Below are 18172 nucleotides of genomic sequence, written 5' to 3' on the forward strand. Positions count from 1 at the left end.
GTACCTGTAGTGCATCAGGTAATGCGTAGGATGTGGCACACGCCGTTTCTGGCGCTCTTTGTACCACAAACCTCCCGACCACCTGTTGCACTTGGCTAGGCTGGGACAGTTCTTTCTTTGCAGGGGAATCCCAATCGGAACTGGGAAGCGGCCCATGCTCTCCTGCATTGCCCCCCCCCTTCCCGCCGTTCTCGGCATCTCCCCCTGCTCTGTTATACGGGGGTGGCCTGTCTGTCAATAATCTGTTTATCAGGCTGTCCTCTGTCTCGCTCTCGTCATCCTCTTCTAGGGGGCTTTTGTTCCCGGGCATCTCTAACACTGGATATAATTTATTTACTTCCATGTTATGCGCCCTCCATCTTTTAGCATCCTCATCCCACTTGGCATCCTGTACTGCCCTTACCGAACGTTTCACTCTTTCTTGCCGTCTGTTCATGTTCTTTTCATGCGCTGCCCTAATCCATGCATTAAGGGCTTCAAACTGAGTTGGTCTAGGCAAGGGTCTAGTTGCGGTCATAATTGCTTTTAATCTGTGCAACACCTCTAATCTGAACGTCCCGTATTTCGGGAACGTAAGTTCCTCATTTCCATCTGTCATCCTACTCCACTCTGAGATCCACAGAATCGTGTGCAGCCCAACATTTGTCCCCATGAAACGCGCTGGCGTACCCTCCGGCGGGGCTTCTTCCCCTTCATACGATCCCCTGCGCTCTCTTTTAAACAGCGCTCTTAACCATTTAAAACACTTCATAATTATGCGCAAAATTTCCAGCTTGAATACTTTGTTTACTTCCTGATGACAATCCACCAATCCTAGCGCGGCTTTGCTAGCTGGCCTATCGCAGTGCGGTCTTTCACCGGCCGGCCAATCCCAGCGCGGCACTTCCTGACGTCACTAGTCTCCGCTTCGCAGCAGCACCCCTCCTTTCTCAGCTCTCCTCGCGGTCATGCATGCGTCCCATTCATACACCGAAAAATGACTACTTCCGACCAAGCGGTCACTTCCCTCGACTGTACGTCCACAGTCTATCTGTAATTGTCAACCCAACTGACGAGATGTCTATCGTCTCTCTGATAGGTTCTTTACACACACAGTAACTTCCGACCAGCGTCCGTTACTCACGCACTCACTCTTACGTTCCCCCTATCTGGTCCTTCAGGTGATCATTGGTACCTCATGACCCCCTTCACACTGGTTAACAATTACTCTGAGTGTCCGATACACCCGAACCACTTAAGCTCTCCTTGAGCTTAAGATTTCCACCGGTTGCGCGCGCTCACAACCTGTTCCACAGTCTCTCTACAGTCATTCAACTCCGCCAGACATTACAACATAGATACAATACAAAACACCGCAATCTTAACACGCATGACCCTTTATACTCACTCTCGACCGATACTGCTGCTTTTCTGTCTCACGTCATCCGGTCCTTCTTCCGCGGGCGGTTCTTCCGATCATCGATCTCTAGGGGCCTGGGGGTAATCTAACCTGGCCTAGATCACCTTCCTCAAGAAGGCAACCATCCTCTGCTACCAACTGGCAGGGTGAGATTTTGATCAATACCTTATCACTATCGATCTAAAACCCCGGTCTGGTCGACTGAACCTTTATTGCCTGTCTTTGAGGAAAGAAAGTGCATCTCTTACCAAGTTAGTTCTCCCAATAAAGGACTCTGCTCAAAGGATCACAAACAACTTCTAGCTTTCAAAGGTTTATTATAAAGTCAAGATAAGTTGCAGATACAAGCATCTCAAAATGAGATTAACCAGATACACAGGCCCAACTACGTACATGTGTTCTCTGAAAGCCCTCAGACGAACAACGGAAATTACCAATACCAGTTCTAAAAACAATAGTGCTATTAGCATAGACACATATTGAAATCTATCGGTCATTACAGGCGGAGGGAAAATACAGGTTAGGCTTTCCCTACCCTGATCTAAATGGTATCCCTACTTAACCAGGTCTCAACCTAACAAAAAGGTGTCAGCAGTGAATGACTCCCGAGGGAAGTCACTCACTCTAAACTCTTGGTGAAAACCTAAAGTCCTCCAGTCATGGCCCCTCTCTGCCTACCCATCCGCTCTCTAAAGGGTCCTCAGGCTTCTGCTCTAACTCCCCCCAGGGGTGCTGTCCCTAATACAAAAATACAACAACATTTAGGACGCCCCTCGTGAGACGCCCCTCACGTGGTGTAGCTTCTGGCTTTTTCCATGATGAGGCCTTGTGGTTAGCGTCGACCTTGCTTCTCAGACTCTTCTCCGGCCCGCTGATACCCCTTAAACATTCCGGAACCCTCCTCCATGTCTGGTCCATTTCATGAACAGGCTTCTATTCATTATTAATAATTGAATACCCCCTTTTCTCTTCCAGACAGACATTTGGAGCCAAATCCCAATTCTCATGGTTTTCCAACCGCGTTGCAACATTCCCCGGCCCAGACTAATATGTGTAAATCAACGTTTAAGGCTTTCCAGCTCTACAACAGTTTTATAATATTCAACTTCTTCTTTAATTGCTAGCATGTTAATACTCTTATTCTACTGATTAAGTAAACACATCTATAAATCAAACCCTACTCATTATTACTAAACATTAGTGCAATCCATATTATGCAATTTAATCGCCTTCCCCCTCCCTCCTAGCTCTGGCCCTGAGGCCTACCACGTTCAACGTTTCCGTATGCCATCTTACATTTTAGCAGCTACACAACATGGATTCAGGAATAATCAAGTTTAATAAGCCTTATTACTTCACACATTTCTGTATTAGTTCCACTTCTATTTAAACTTCTATATTAACTACACATCAGAATATAACTGTGGCTACTATCAGCACTCATGGCATTTCTCTTCATGATTTGTGCTTACTACGTGTAAGTGTGATGCATTTCTACATTTTGGTCAGTTTGCGCTCTCTCACATGACGTAATACCAAGTGATGTGGTGGTAGGCCGCTGTTGTGGAGGCGATGTAGAGGAGATGCACCAAGACGTGAATAAAATATGGGTGCACAGGCAAACAAAGGTTACAAGGGACAGGACAGAGACCTAGAAGAGGGAAAGAAGTAGGGAAGAAAAAGAAAACAATGTACATTTAGACGAGAGAAACGGAAGGAAGCAAGGAAGAGCAGACAGAGGATGTAAGGAAGAGAACCATGTTCAAGGAAAGTGTAAAAGAGAGGAAGGAACAGAAATACACACACGAGAGGGTTAGGTGGGCTGAGAAGAAGTTAAAATGAGAAGCAGAGACATGAAGAGTGGGAGTTAAGAAAAGCTCACATTCCCTCCTTAAATTACTATACTCTGGATTGGGCCAGTGTATCCCAAATGCTCTGCCCATTTCAAGCCTCAGTGCTATACTGACTGACTACCCAAGGAGAGAGACGTTTTTTAGGACATGGGCAAAGGGAGCAATTACCAAGCCCCCCATCCCCTTCTCAGAGGCCCCTGTGAAGTAAATGCTCTCTCGAACAATCCCAAGTCTGTATATTTCCATATCTCTTCCGCTCCGCGCTATATAAATCTGCAACAAAAAAAGACATATTTAAACTTTTTTTGTCTGAATGGTTTTCTAAAAATGTGCTTGGCATCACGTGGGCTTCAATTAGCAGAAAATGGGTACTGTAATTTAAATAAACAGTTATTGTGAACGGGGGGCCCCAAAATATGTCTTTACCGTGGCCCTAAAAATCCTTAAAACGACAATGCCCTAGAAGTCTAATACACGAAAGCTATGCATGTGACATTGTTGTGGTAAAGGCCGTGTATGGGAGCACGTGCTCAGCCACGCCCCCTTTTCAGTACAGGAGATCGATTGCTCTGTCCATGATAGTAATATATGTATGTGGGGTGTGGTATTGAGGGAGCAGAACCTATGAAATGGGGTTGAGTGCACGCCGAGGAATGTGGAAAGCAGACATGCCAAATGTAATTTGTACTTGATCGGCTATTGTGCACTGCCGTTGTGTGTCACCTAGCAAAGTGTGAATGGTAGACAACGAGGAGGTCGAACTTTGGCAGCACCCCTCTGGACGGATAACGCCTTAGGGCATTGGAGGTTATGGGCTGCTGGGGCTCTCAGTAGCTAAAAGTTGCTATTAGTGTGTCATCCCCACTGCAGGCCTAACAATGGCGGCTCCATATGTGACAGCGCCCCTGACCAGACAAGTCTGCAAGGGCAGCACTAACAATAATTGCCAGGGTGTGGTTGGGTCCTTTGGTACATTACATCACATATGCATCTAAGGCATAAGCATGCACAACATTTTTGGCAATAAGGTCTAATTATGTACATCGCTCGCTGATGAGGAAGGATGTCTATCTTTTTGCTAGACCGTGCTCAATTCTTTGGTTTCATCTCTCACTTCCGTCACAGGGGGGATTCAGGAAGCCAGCATGTTTTATGCACACACCTACTTCACGGTATACCTCCTAAATTAAGAACACAGAGAAGCTGTAGATCTGAGAAGGTTTGCGTGTTTTGGGTTAAAAGTGCCCAAAAGAACACACTTGTGGAAGTTTCTTCAAGAATGCTTCCTGTGTGAGGTACAGAGAAATGTCATTGACTCTGATTGAAATTGTAAAAGGATTACTAGTTCTGTGCAGTAAAAAAGGTTCAGGAAACGTATTGATTTACAACTGTAAAACTTTTTGTGAAGACGAAACATATTGTGCAAAATGGCTGACATCCTTTTTCTTGTCTTTTTCTTTGCAGTACATTGCGTTTGCCTCCCTCTTCTTCATTTTGGTCTCCATCACCACCTTTTGCCTTGAGACCCACGAGAGATTTAATCCCATTGTGAACAAAACTGAAATCGAAACCTTTGGGAATGAGACCCAGGAGCGCTTCTACCAGGAGTCCGAGACTGATGCTTTCTTGACCTACATTGAAGGAGTCTGCGTTGTGTGGTTCACGTTTGAGTTCCTGATGAGGATCACCTTTTGCCCAAATAAAATGGAATTTGTGAAAAACTCTTTGAACATCATTGACTTTGTGGCTATCCTGCCTTTCTATCTGGAGGTTGGACTCAGCGGCCTGTCTTCCAAAGCTGCTAAGGATGTCTTGGGCTTCCTTCGAGTTGTTCGATTTGTGAGGATCTTGCGAATTTTCAAGCTGACCCGGCACTTCGTAGGCCTGCGAGTTCTAGGACACACGCTCCGTGCCAGCACAAATGAATTCCTGCTGCTCATCATTTTCTTGGCTTTGGGAGTCTTAATCTTTGCCACAATGATCTACTATGCTGAAAGAATAGGTGCTCATCCCAATGATCCGAGTGCCAGTCAACACACACACTTCAAAAATATACCCATTGGCTTTTGGTGGGCTGTGGTCACCATGACTACCCTTGGCTATGGAGATATGTATCCTCAGACGTGGTCCGGCATGCTGGTAGGGGCGCTCTGTGCTCTTGCGGGCGTGTTGACCATTGCCATGCCTGTGCCCGTCATTGTGAACAATTTTGGAATGTATTACTCCTTAGCAATGGCTAAACAGAAACTACCAAAGAAAAAAAAGAAACATATTCCAAGGCCACCCCAACTGGGATCCCCCAATTATTGTAAATCAGTCATAAACTCTCCACACCACAGTACTCAGAGCGACACATGTCCACTCGCACAAGAAGAAATGTTAGAAATTAACAGAGCAGGTAGGAAACCTCTTAGAGGAATGTCCATCTGAATTTTAACCTCATTCCCTTTTTAGATATTAATGATTCAGCCAGACTGTTTCCTTAGAGCAATGGGTAGCGTTTTTATCCATTTATAGTCTCAAACACACATCGAGAATGTGTGATGCTGCAGTTAAAGTTTCAGGCGTAATTGGCATGAAGTGGCGGAGGTGAACCAGTAGGACCAGTAGAATTAAAAAGGAAAGTCCTGCTCTTAGGAACTTTTTCTTTTTTCCTATGGTTAGAAGGACAAAGCTGCAAAAGGTCATGAAGCTCCATTACCTCTGTGCCAAATTTGTGAAATCCTACAGTCTGCTCGTTGACCTTAACTTGTTGCTAATGCCTCGGAGACAAGTGTGGTTCGTAGCAATAGAAATCTGTGGTAGAGTCTCCTAAGATCATCAAACGAACAATAGTAGGATATAGCGATTTCTCACAGGGTCCATTTTTGAAGGTTTGATAGTAACTACTCACCTGTTTTGTATAAAAGTAGATATGAACTAACAACTAAAGACTTTTTCAAGCAGATAGTCTATTTGGACAACTACACTGACATTCCTTGAGCAGATAGCTACTGCTGTGCAAGCAGAAACCTCACCAGAAGCTCCATCACAACATTACACACTCAGCAAGTGCTAACTCCCACATACACTTACCACAGGAACATTACCCAAGAGTTGGCAAATCAACTCATGATAAATGAATAACTTATAAAGTGTGGTTTGTTTATTGTTATAGTTTGGAACACTCTAAAACGTTTTAAATATATTACAATTTATGCAGGTATGGAATGAGGAAAATCACCTCTTTTAGATTTTATAACATGAGAGTGACCTCACAATAATGACTTTTTGATTTTTGTTTTAGTCGGCCACGAAACGACAATTGCAGGGAATGCTTTTTCATTTTACTGTTTCACAGCAGCAATATGAGGAAACGCAGTGTAAAAAGATTAAGGCAAAATATTACAAGAACAATCACATTTACAATGAAAATATTACAATCCCTAGGCAATGTGACTAGATAGGAAATGTCTCAGTTTTATGGGAGAACTTGAGTAATGGGGTTCTAATCATAGATTTTTCACCCCACAATCTACCTCTACCCATGTATGTTATCTGTTTCATCTGGTAAAATAGGGTGTGAAAGGAAAGTAGCAATTAATATTGACCTACAATATACTAGTCTGGAAATGTAGAACCATTTGCTGTATTATAGAAAAGGTTTGCACACAATTTTTCCTCGATTTACCAAGTGAATATACTCGTACATTGTCAGGGACGGCAGCAGAGGGATTCGATTTTCATTCACAGGCTACACGTTCCAAACTTATCTATATCAAAAACATTGTAAATTGGCTAATAGTTTAATATCATATCACTGTATTGAAACAGGCTGCTGGCTGCTCAACTTCTGTGAGGGAGATGAGTAGGGTCTGTGCTTAAATTGAGGCGTGTTTTTCAGTGATCGGTTCCAGCACTTAATTGTCAACACCAGCACATATTACAGTCTGCCACATGGTGACACTGTTTGTCTGAGTTAGAGATGAGCACAACAACAGATGTTTATTATTACAATTTGCATAAAAAATGACTAAAACCTGCAGCTCAAGCCATTCCTATAGTTTTGGGGGCCAGAATAATCTATATTGCGAAGGTTAATAGTTGTGGTGGTACTGTCATTTGCAGCAAAGTCGGGAGAAATGGGTGGCGCAAGCCAGTGGCGTAGCAAAACTTGAGGAGGCCCCTGCATAGTACATTGAGAGGGATCCCCACACTCCGTACTCAGTCAGGAGCTCTCAGTCCAGGGTCCCACTCCCCGTGCACCGTGCAGAGTGGGGTTCCCTGGAGCTCTGGGGTCCCCCATACTGTGGGGGCTATTGTTACTCCACTGATGCAAGCAACAGTGACCTCCTGCGAGGGCCCTGGCACTTACATTTAATTGACAGATTAAGCACTGACAGGGCTATGGCCTTCATGTGTATACTGAAGGATTTAGGGAAAGCTGGACTGAGAGAAAATCCCTCTTCTTCCCTTTATAATACTAGGAGGAAGTTACTCTGCAGCACAGAAAAGCTTCTGCCCTTTCCTTCACCAACAAGGAAATATTTCTGCTCTATAAAAAGCGTTCTTGACAATCTCTTATGTTTTTCTAATGGTAGCTGGAAATGTCACTGTTACCATGGGGAGAAGGCACTGTAATGGAGGTGTGGCATCTCAGTAGAGGAATGCGCCCTCCAACAATGATGGGCCTCTACTGATGCTCGGCTATGCCTCTGGATGAAGACAATGCCCCCAAACACGTCCTTGACTCGCCATCCATCTCCACCTTGCCAGTACTATTACACACCGATTGAGTGGAAGAGCTAGAAGCTTATCCTACCAGCCTGTAACTACTGTAAGCATTTCACCCTGAGGCATGACACCCGGAAGGAGCTGATTCAATAGAGCAATGTTGGTTGAGGGAGAAGACCATCCTAACTAGGAATTAGCCTGAGATACATTCGAGCTCTCAGCTTCACTTGGATCACTCAAGTAACTGCCAGAGGTGATTAGATACTGGGAGGGCACATTCCCTCAGATAATATTTCTAATTAGCGCTTTCATTAAAATTAACAGTGAGATAGCTCTATCAACAAAAGATAACAGAATGCGAGATCGAAGAAGTAAAAGGGGGTGATAGTGGTGACATATCCATGTGCTAATGGCTGTATTGGCTGTGGAGCTAGTCAATAACAACTACTTATGGTCATTTATTGACAGTGTGGGCCCATATCATGTAAGGACCAATAACCACAGGCACTAAATAAATGACGCTAGATTGTCCCCTATGGGTGACATATTTCATATTTTATGTTTATAATATCAGGCAGTCTAAGCTGCATGGGGAAATACGTTAACTACTTCTTTCACCTAGCCAGACTTCACTAAAACTCATGTGCGTTTAAGTGTCAATCATACAAATTGCTTTATTTCAATGTTAGTAGAAAACGCTGAAGAAAACGAAAAGAAGGGATAACCTTGTGCAGAAAGACAATCCTGTTACCTTACCCTCAATTAACGTTTGTTATGATTTTTTTGAAGCATCAGTGATGTTACGCACAAAGTTAATTAAATTACTTTTTAGCAAATGCTTGTGACACTGTGGATAGTTCCATATTTAAAGATAAACTGAAACCAGTGCACTTGATTCAAGTCTTAAACTACAGAGTGCTGTAGAAGTAATATCTAAAATTACAAAGTACGTAAAAACAGTATCTGTGAAAAAAGATTAAAATAACTGCTTTCAGAATTACTAGGTCTCCGATTCAGGAAAACATCCTCAGCCAATTGTGCCCAGCAAATATATCTTCCACATATATTTCACTGCGAAGAATTGATAAATCATAAACTAGAAGGATCCGTTGCCAGTCTTACTCTATATGATTGCATTATTATAGAAATGTTCCAGTGTACAGTTGCCCAAGAAGTCCTAGAGTTAAGAAATGGTCTATGTTAGTTACCAGAAAAAAAGCAAAGAGATTTATATTAAAGGTTTAGCGGGGGAATTAATGTCTGTCACAGTAATGATGTACTTTATTCTGTCACCCTGGTGGATGTTTATTCACCAAATGTTGAGTTGTCTGCTGGCCCTGTGGATAACTTTGTACACTGGCAGGAACCACCGTCACAGTAGTTCCTGTATATGTATGAAAAGGTTGACGGATAGTACAGTTAACCATGACAGCCGGGCATCAAACTTTTCAAAATCTTTTTGTTTTAAAAACTAATCTCTCGCCTTGATATAACAACAACTGATGACCCCTACACCCTGGGAATCTTCTCCTAAGGTGTGGGGGTCATTATTCTTTTTTTTACTATTCCATACTGCCAGGATTTTACTGGTGGTGACAGACAGGGAAAAGGCCTTTACAGTACCTACTCTATGAGGCTGATGATGAAAAGTTCTTCTTCCGATAGCCCATACTCCGTAGGAATGTTGTAGGAAATATTCCATTGACAGAGCCAATGGGGGCTCTGTCGAAGAAATACTGATGGTCCACCCAAAGGATATTCAGTCATGTTGGCGATGGAGTGCTCTGTCTGCAAAACTCTAAATCAGCGCCTAGGGTTTCTCTAGGATTGTTTTTCTCACTTTGTCTTCGTCCCCTCCATGAAGAGTTCTCACATTCCTTGTTCACCTACATTTTCACAAAGTACAGGCTAGCATGGAATATGTGAAATTAATTTTAAAATTGGTAGAAAACCTGCCTCTTATTTTGACATTGCTGTGGTTCCATTCATATGTATTGCACTGTTAAATATAAGAAAGCCTACATTTAGAATTAAAGTCACTATATGCTTTTAAGGAGCAAAGGTGATCTGAACCCACATTCTAATATTACCAATGAATCCTTTATTTGTAATGCTAAGGCACTTCACATAAATATTTTTATTTTAAAACATTGTACCATATGACAGATTATGTTTAGCAATTGTGGATGTACTTTTCTGTTTACTCATGGAGCTGCACTCGGCACGAACCACTAAATTAACACTTATCATACACCAGGAATGTGTGTTAGCATTCTTTCAAAGTTGGAACAGCATTGGAATTTATAAAAAAAAAAATCAGGAAACTATCATCTGCATATAGTAAACTGAAGATAACAGTGGCAAACGTAAAGCCATGTTGATCCAGTGAAAGTTACACACACGGAGAAAACTTTAAAAAGCAACATTGGGTAAGATAAGTTGGAACTATATTTTAAAAAATAGCAGTCTATTAACCTTATGGATATTACTCTCTTAACAATAATAAAAACCAATAGCATATGTCACTAAGTTACAATCATAACCAGAGATTAAGTTAAATTGATCACATCCCATTATAATAAATCATTACACATTCAGGGCACACAACTGGTCGTAGCTCTAAACCACTCTGATAATGCCTCTATTGGCCTCTGTCCCTGTCTAGAAGAGGTAGTTAAATGGATAAATCAATCTTATTTAAAACTAAATGGTGAGAAGCCCGAGTTGATGCTCCTTGTGTAATCCATCCCTCTTCAAGGCAGATGTTATATGGCCAGTTGCATGGGCCCTGTCCTGGTCCCTAGAAGAGTCTGGGTATCTGGCTCAGCTTTATGGTCCAAGCACAGAAGGTTGCAGCTTCCTGCTATGGCATCCTCAGGATGCGCCATAAAGTAATTCCACTCTTCCCCTTCCAGGCAAGAAAGCTTATGGTACAGGCACTTATTCTTTCCTGCCTGGACTACGGGAATGCCCTTTACCTCGGAGCTCTGGCCTCGACCTTCACCAAACTCCAAACGGTGCAGAACTGCTCTGCGAGGATTCTTGTGAGGGTCTCAAACTGGAAATCTGTAAAGCCCTTCTTGAAGTCCCTTCACTGGCTCCCTGTTTGGGAGAGAGTCAACTGTAAGGCCATGTGAATTAACCACTAGATGTTTATAGGTAATGGTTCTGCCATCAACCACTCCATGGTCTAGCCTTAAATAGCGCATAGACGGCTGCGCTCAGACGATCTATGCCTAGCCGTTGTTCCCAGGATTAAAAGACCCAGAAATGGCGGTCGCCTAGTCTCTTACAATGCCGCTAAGCTTTGAAATTCACTCCCCCTGTGCCTACGTATGGAACCCAGCCATCTAGCCTTTCGAAGTTACCTTACACTTGGCTTTTCCCTTAAGTGTGGTTGATGTTCTTCTCTGTTATTGCCATAGTGCTGGGATGCCCATGCGTAGCTAAGCACTTAACAAATGCTGTTTTCATTCTATTTCATAATGTCAAATATTAAGGTCAAACCGACTGCCAGTCAAAAGCCGCACATAATCCCTAACGGGCAGCGTTTCTGCCATCAGGATTATGATGTCAGTTTCGGACAGCCTTCCCATGTCAGGCTCTCCGACATGGAAAGGGTGTTGGAGAGTGACTTTGGTGGCCGCTAGCAGGACCCCCCTTATCCCCTGGCCTTATAGGTGCCACCCTTCTCATCATGAGGTGCCTGCCACAAAGTGAAGGGATGTGCAAAACCTTCCATTTCACAATGGGAGCTTGTGCTGCGGGTGGTTTTGGACCGCACCATGTGTGGTCGCATCCTAGTTGCAGATTTGGAACCGCTGAGTGGAGATTAGTCGTTCCACATCTGCGGCGATGTCAGTCGGAGAGAACTCCGACCGACATTGTAATGAGCACATCAATGTTCTGGTAGCACCTCAAGTGGAATATTAACCATCATATGAGGGGCGTTTTGTTTATTTTATCCAATAAACTCATACTAATTGTAAAATATTCAGTGTGGGTTGGGCAAAAAACTAGTAGGTTTCTCACTGTGACATATTATTGTCATTAGTATATGGCTCTGTTTAGTTTAATCTCCCCATATAATCATATTCCTTGTGAGTCCCGGCAACATAAAATATCCACGCTAAAAACCCCAATAAAATATTATTAATCAGAAAAACAATTGACTAAAATGCACATGATGTAAGTCGAATGCAAATTTGAATAGCATGTCTGTAAACCAAAGCAGGTCTATATATGTCATTTAAATTCCAATTTTACATTTTCACCATTGCAAATAAGTAATAGGTAGACAATTATCACAGCCTAGAATACCACATTTAACTCCATGTCCCTAGTCACTCTTAAGACAAAACATTTTAGGCAGTATGCCATTAATTGAAAATGCCCTCCTATATTAGAATTTCGGGGTAAATACATTTTTAATTATATCAAATTCAGTTTGGTCATTATGCCCGTGTATATTGAAATGCTTATAAAAGACCTTATCTGCAAAACATTTTTCCATGGGTAGGAGAAACTTACTCCTAACATTTCAGGACTATGTTAAACCAAGATCCGACTGAATAACGCTCATTAACTGTCAAAAACTTGTGAATTGGGCCCATTATATTCTTTCATGCGAAAGATAGTCACTCATTCAACTCAATCTCGAAAGTTCGAAATTTGAATGTTATGAATAGCCTAAAATAATTCAATAACAAAACAGTTGGCAAATGTATTCTAAGAAATGTCTCTGGGCATTAAAGTTACATTAAAAAAGCTATCAAAATATCACAGATATCAAATATAATGTAATCATAGATATATAGATATTAAAAAATAAAAACTAGGCCATTGCAAAGATCATATTAATAATGTAATATCAAATGTTTACTTTTGATTCTGAAGACATACATACTATATTTCTGCAATATTCTATATTTCATAGAAATTTGATACTAACAAGTAAACACATTTTCTTCCTCCAAAATTACTTAAGAATTTCTAGAAGTGAAATAGAGTTGACACCTACAATATATATGGCCTCCAGAATGTAATATATCATGGTGCAGTCTGATAAAATGCTTGAAACCTTTGACAAATAAATCAGAATGAGCATTGTTTGTAGGCAATGTTATTAATTAAAACCCATTTGAAAATTTTTTCTAGACCACGATGAACAGATTAGTGAGATAATACAGAATCTGAAAATATTGTATGTGGAACTGACACATTTCTGACATGTGCTAAAAACCTTTGAATATGGCCTAGACCTAGTTAAAAACCAGCGTAGCGTATTAGGTTTAGAGATCACAGTGATATCTTCAGGATCTGGGACTTCAAAGTTGTGCCTAGGCAATCTCAATATTGTAGCTTCTGTGTGGAAAGTTGTAAACTTGAAAGCTCTGGAGTGTTAGGGGTATGAAAACTCTGACATTCCTAGGTAAACTAATCTATGGGACTACATGCATCAAAATTGTAAATTGCAAATACCTAATTGTGAATTCCTCAGAATCGCAATTAGGTGATCGCAATTTACAATGTATGAAGCTCAAGGAGTTTCAGATAGCGATTCCTAGGCATTCGCAAATTGCTCTACTTCATTAATATTAATGAGGTAGATCGCACTTTGCGACCCCCTAGGAATAGCAAAAATCACGGGGATGGTAGGCTGCTGAGACCACCATGTCCGTGATTGCTTTCAAATCAAGCAATCTTTGTAAAGCAGCCCGAGATACTTAAAGGAAAATGAGTTGCTTTACAAAAAGTAAAATTAAAAGTTTTATTTTTATTTTTTAAGAGTAGGCAGTGGTCCATGGTACCACTGCCTGCTCTTGAAAATGCTGTAACAAACCATCAAAAAGGGGAATGGGTCCCTTGGGGACTCCGTCCCATTTGCAAATGGGTTACCACCTACTTAAACTAGGTGGTAAAATGTGAATGTTTTGCGACCTCATTTCGGTCACAAAACATTCCTACATACCAATGCGATTCGCTATTAAGAAGGGACGCCCTAAACAGGTTACCGAATCGCAAAATAGGGTTTGCTGCATCTGAAAAGCATTTTTTGCATTCGTCCAGTTTGCAAAGGCAAAAATGCTTGATGCATGTGCCCCTATATTATCAAAGAACACTGATAACCACAGGAACCAAATGAAAGAAATATATGTTTTTATCAACCCATTTACATAGTTATACATCAATGAACTGCAGTGCCACAGTGTATCCAAATGTTACCCTACAGACTAGGACAACCAGTTTATTCACCAAATTCCCAAAGGGAATCATATACCCTTGATTCATATCTATGTACTTATAATCTAAAAATATTACATATTTTCCTGGTACCTCATTGGTGCTACTCTATCTAATGTGTAAAAATTAGCATCTAGAAAAATGAAATATTTAAGTTGCTATAGAAGCTAGTGTGTTTTTAAAGTCATGGCGAAAAGTTAGACCAGAGAATTTTTGCTGAAAGTGTTAGAGGAAGAGAGAGAGAGAGTGAGACAGAGTCTGCTGTGAGAAATACAATCCACAGATTGCGAGTAGGGGGATATGAAATGGTGTTCTTTCTTTGTATGAAGTATACAACATTGGACCTTTTAAGAACTGTAGAGTTAATAAATCTCCTTCAGTTGGTTTTGTGGCATTTGGATGACCAGCCTCCTGCATATTGTTGGATTGTAAATGGTTTACCATTGCAATTTTTTCAGTTTTTATATATTTGTCTTGCATTTATAGACTGCTTTTGAGTAACACATGTGCATGATTTGGTATTTTTTTAGGCAACTACATTTGGCTTTTTAAAAATCAGCCGGACTCAATAAGATTTGGTAGTCTATAAGGCCAACAAACCTATACTTCTCATTGATTGAATCTCATCAATCCCACAATACACAGGCATTGTTCTGCAGCAGTAAAATCTGAAAAATCTATAGAAACATTGACCAAAATGTCACAACAATCTCCAAAATCACAACCCAAACTAACTCTGATAAAGAAAAGGCCTGTAAATGGTTCTCACTCTTTGCTGTCAAACCATTACCCGGTAGTTTCACTGACAATAGCATTCTCAGAAACCTACTGCTCTGCTTTTAAGGAAAAGACATAATATCAACCAAAGTCCATAATCAGTGTATTTATATACTATTCTTGTGTATAACACACAGTCAGTCCTTAAAAAAAGAGTAATTATGTAGCTGTTTCACACTATTACTCTAAAATCACATTAATACCCTCGTCATCATTAGAAATTCTAACCCCATTACACCTTGCTGTCATAGTCAAGTAGAAATAAACACACGTTCATCTGTTTAACTCAACCTCTTCAAACAATTATTTTCAAGCATTTTCTCCTGGTTGTGTGACCATAATGCAGTCTTCAAAATAAGTAATGGAATCATTTATAGAGGATGACGGTGGTGGCATGCCACCTAGGTGGCTGGACTTTGGCACAGTATATACCACAAGATCCTACTTCATCAGGTTTCCATAGTAGAAGTAGTCATGCACTCATCCATGTTCTGGTACATATTATTTTTCAAAATTAATTTTAAAGGGTCAAGGGAGGTGCATTCTTGTTGGACACACCTGTAATGTTTCATATGAAATCCATTAAAGTCTCTTAAAGACCATATTCTTTAACCCCTAACTGTTTCCCACTGCCAGGCACATCCTCTGCTAATAGTTAAACAGTGGAGGCATGCAACCTAACCCAGGCATCAGAAACAAACTCAATGAAATCCAGGGCCTAGGAGTATAGCTGACTGTCATCAACTCAAGGATTGGCAATATGGTTTTGGAAAGTAAATAGCTCCGACCCACAAAAAGGATCTTAGTCTGCACATATGTCCATTCACTTGCTTGAGTCAACTTACAGACCACCTTCAACACGCTCTCCTTCACTACAAATGCATCTATTATGGGCTAACTAAGAAATTAGGCAATAAGGTTTACAATAGTGTGCCAGGGTGAGTATGCACCATGTTTCATAATATACACCAAATGCCTTTTTCAGGTGAAAAGGCATACATGGTCTTGGTGTGTGTCTCCTGGAGTGAAGAAATTCCCCCGCCCACCATAGCAGTGATGTGCTATACTACTCTATAAGGGTTAGGTCTTCGGGCACCACCAGGCCTGCTTCACATCCCACTCAAAAAGCCCCACATATTTGAGATACAGTATTTTTGTCAACAGAAGGATTACATAAGTCATTCATGCAAATGTTTTTTTTATAATAAATAGCAGAGTATAATTTTGAGTAATGGATAATTTCTCAGCATAAATAATTGTAATTTAATATAAAAAAGAAAGTGTTCTTAATAATTTTACTTTCCTCCAAAATATGGAGCACAATTTTATCACATTTTCTTAAACACACAATTGTTCAATATTACTTTATCAAACTAGATGACAGCCTGTTAAGATGTAACAACTGCTTTGGAAAAGAAACTTGAGGCGAAACATTAAAAAAATATTGCTTCAAACCTTTGAAAATACTACAAACTAAAAATGTCGAAAAATGTATTTAGATTACAAATAATATTTTAGAGCATGGGTATTGTTCAGTAACTCCAGTCAAACCTATTGCATCTTAGGTAACTATCAAAAGATAAATTAAATTCATCTGATCAAGTAAGGTGTACATTTACTTTCAATACAGCTATTAAAATTGTCTAATTTTATTATTTAAACATTAAGAGTTTTTAAAAGTCTGTGCTCTAATAAATATTGTCAATGCCTTGAAAAACCTGGCATTTGTGAAACTCATTACATATTAGCATTTGTATGTACATTTCTTGGGCAGACTCGAATTATAGAAAACATTAAAAAATATATATCCCTCTCCTTCCAGGCCAGCAAAGGAAAGGGCCAAGTCGTCACCTGTTCGGCTCACTTGATCATTTCTCCCCATAAGTGCTGCAAAGTAGTTAGATTGGCAGAGGGGTTATGCTTGGGGGCTAAACCGATAGATGGTCTTGGTGAGTCCCTCTGCAGTTGTGGCAGATGCCCTGAACCCATCCTACCACAAAGGGTTCAAATACCGATTTTCAAGGCTAACCTTGCCCATGGCTCCAAAGTGGACCACCAAAATGTTGACCTATTTTACAATAGTATTCTGCAGTTCACCTTCATCTGTGAAACGATGATTCACAGCGATTCATGCAAGGGGTTGGGCCAAATTTCTATGGGAACATAGAAGTGCAGGGTCCTAGCCAGGACCAATTTGCCAGCAGTAATGATGCAGACTCTCATCAGTGGATAACTGCTGCCCTAAAGAGAACCTCCCATCAACACAGGGGGTTGCATAATGGGCAGAAGCATCAGGTCCATATTGATGCCCAGATAATGTCCAAACGTGGATTACCACCTCAAGGCCATGACTATATACATAAAGCACTTCACACCCACCACTTGGCTGCACAGTAGTTGCCAAACACACGGGTAAGTAACAAAACTATTAACTGATTGATGTGTCACAAAGATTTAAGTCAATTAGTTACCATTTGCAGAGATACATTACTATTAGGGTTCATCTTGAAGGTTCAATTTTTCAAAACTTTACTCTGTAATATCCATTCCAAATATTCACAGCTTATGTTTCTATGGAGTGGCTATTATCAATCTTATACCTAAAACTGCTACAATATTTGCACCCATTTTCCAAAATTCACAAATTAATGTCCTTTCTAATCACTTGCTGATGTGCTTATGAATCCACTTGGCCAAATTTGATCGGCAATCCATGTCTTTACGCTCTGATCCCGGATAGACAGAAACATTATTTTATGCCTCTAAAAATCAACATGTATTTTAATGTCGGGTTACAAATGAATTCCCCACTTGTACACCCTTCAACAGTTTTACAATATATTGTGTGTATTTCATATTTTCTTAATAAGATCCATAACTGGTGTCAATTGCTACTGAATAATTAGGGTGTGAATAAATATGTGAAACCAAATTAAGTATAACTACATTTGAGACAGATATAAAAAGGAAGCCTTCTGTAGAGCCACTGCACCCCAGACTATCCTGGTTATCTAAAATATAAGTTATCTGCCCGACAAAGCATTCCACTGGCTATTTATCACCTCTCCATTTGCCCATCGCACACTACGCAATAGTTTCAATGGTCTATTCTTTCACTGGCATTTTACCAAAGTTTGTTTCTTCCTGCATTTTCAGAAGAGATTTTTTGGTACCCTTGTGCTAAAAC

General features: G+C 40.7%; 1 protein-coding gene across 2 annotated transcripts in view; it reads left to right on the forward strand.

Annotated features, from left to right (window-relative positions):
* KCNC1 (potassium voltage-gated channel subfamily C member 1) overlaps window positions 1-18172 on the forward strand; it is a 332323-nt gene that overhangs the window by 253020 nt on the left and 61131 nt on the right. For both annotated transcript variants that reach the window (XR_015308415.1, XM_086956057.1), the window contains exon 2: window positions 4717-5650. Coding sequence is in view for 1 of the 2 variants with exons in the window: in XM_086956057.1 (XP_086812183.1) it covers window positions 4717-5650 (934 nt within the window). In the remaining variant the exon portion in view is untranslated. The remainder of the gene's footprint in view (window positions 1-4716; window positions 5651-18172) is intronic.

The sequence above is a fragment of the Lissotriton vulgaris genome, chromosome 2_1, assembly GCF_964263255.1.
Source record: "Lissotriton vulgaris chromosome 2_1, aLisVul1.2, whole genome shotgun sequence".
In the NCBI taxonomy this organism is placed as follows: Eukaryota; Metazoa; Chordata; class Amphibia; order Caudata; family Salamandridae; genus Lissotriton; species Lissotriton vulgaris.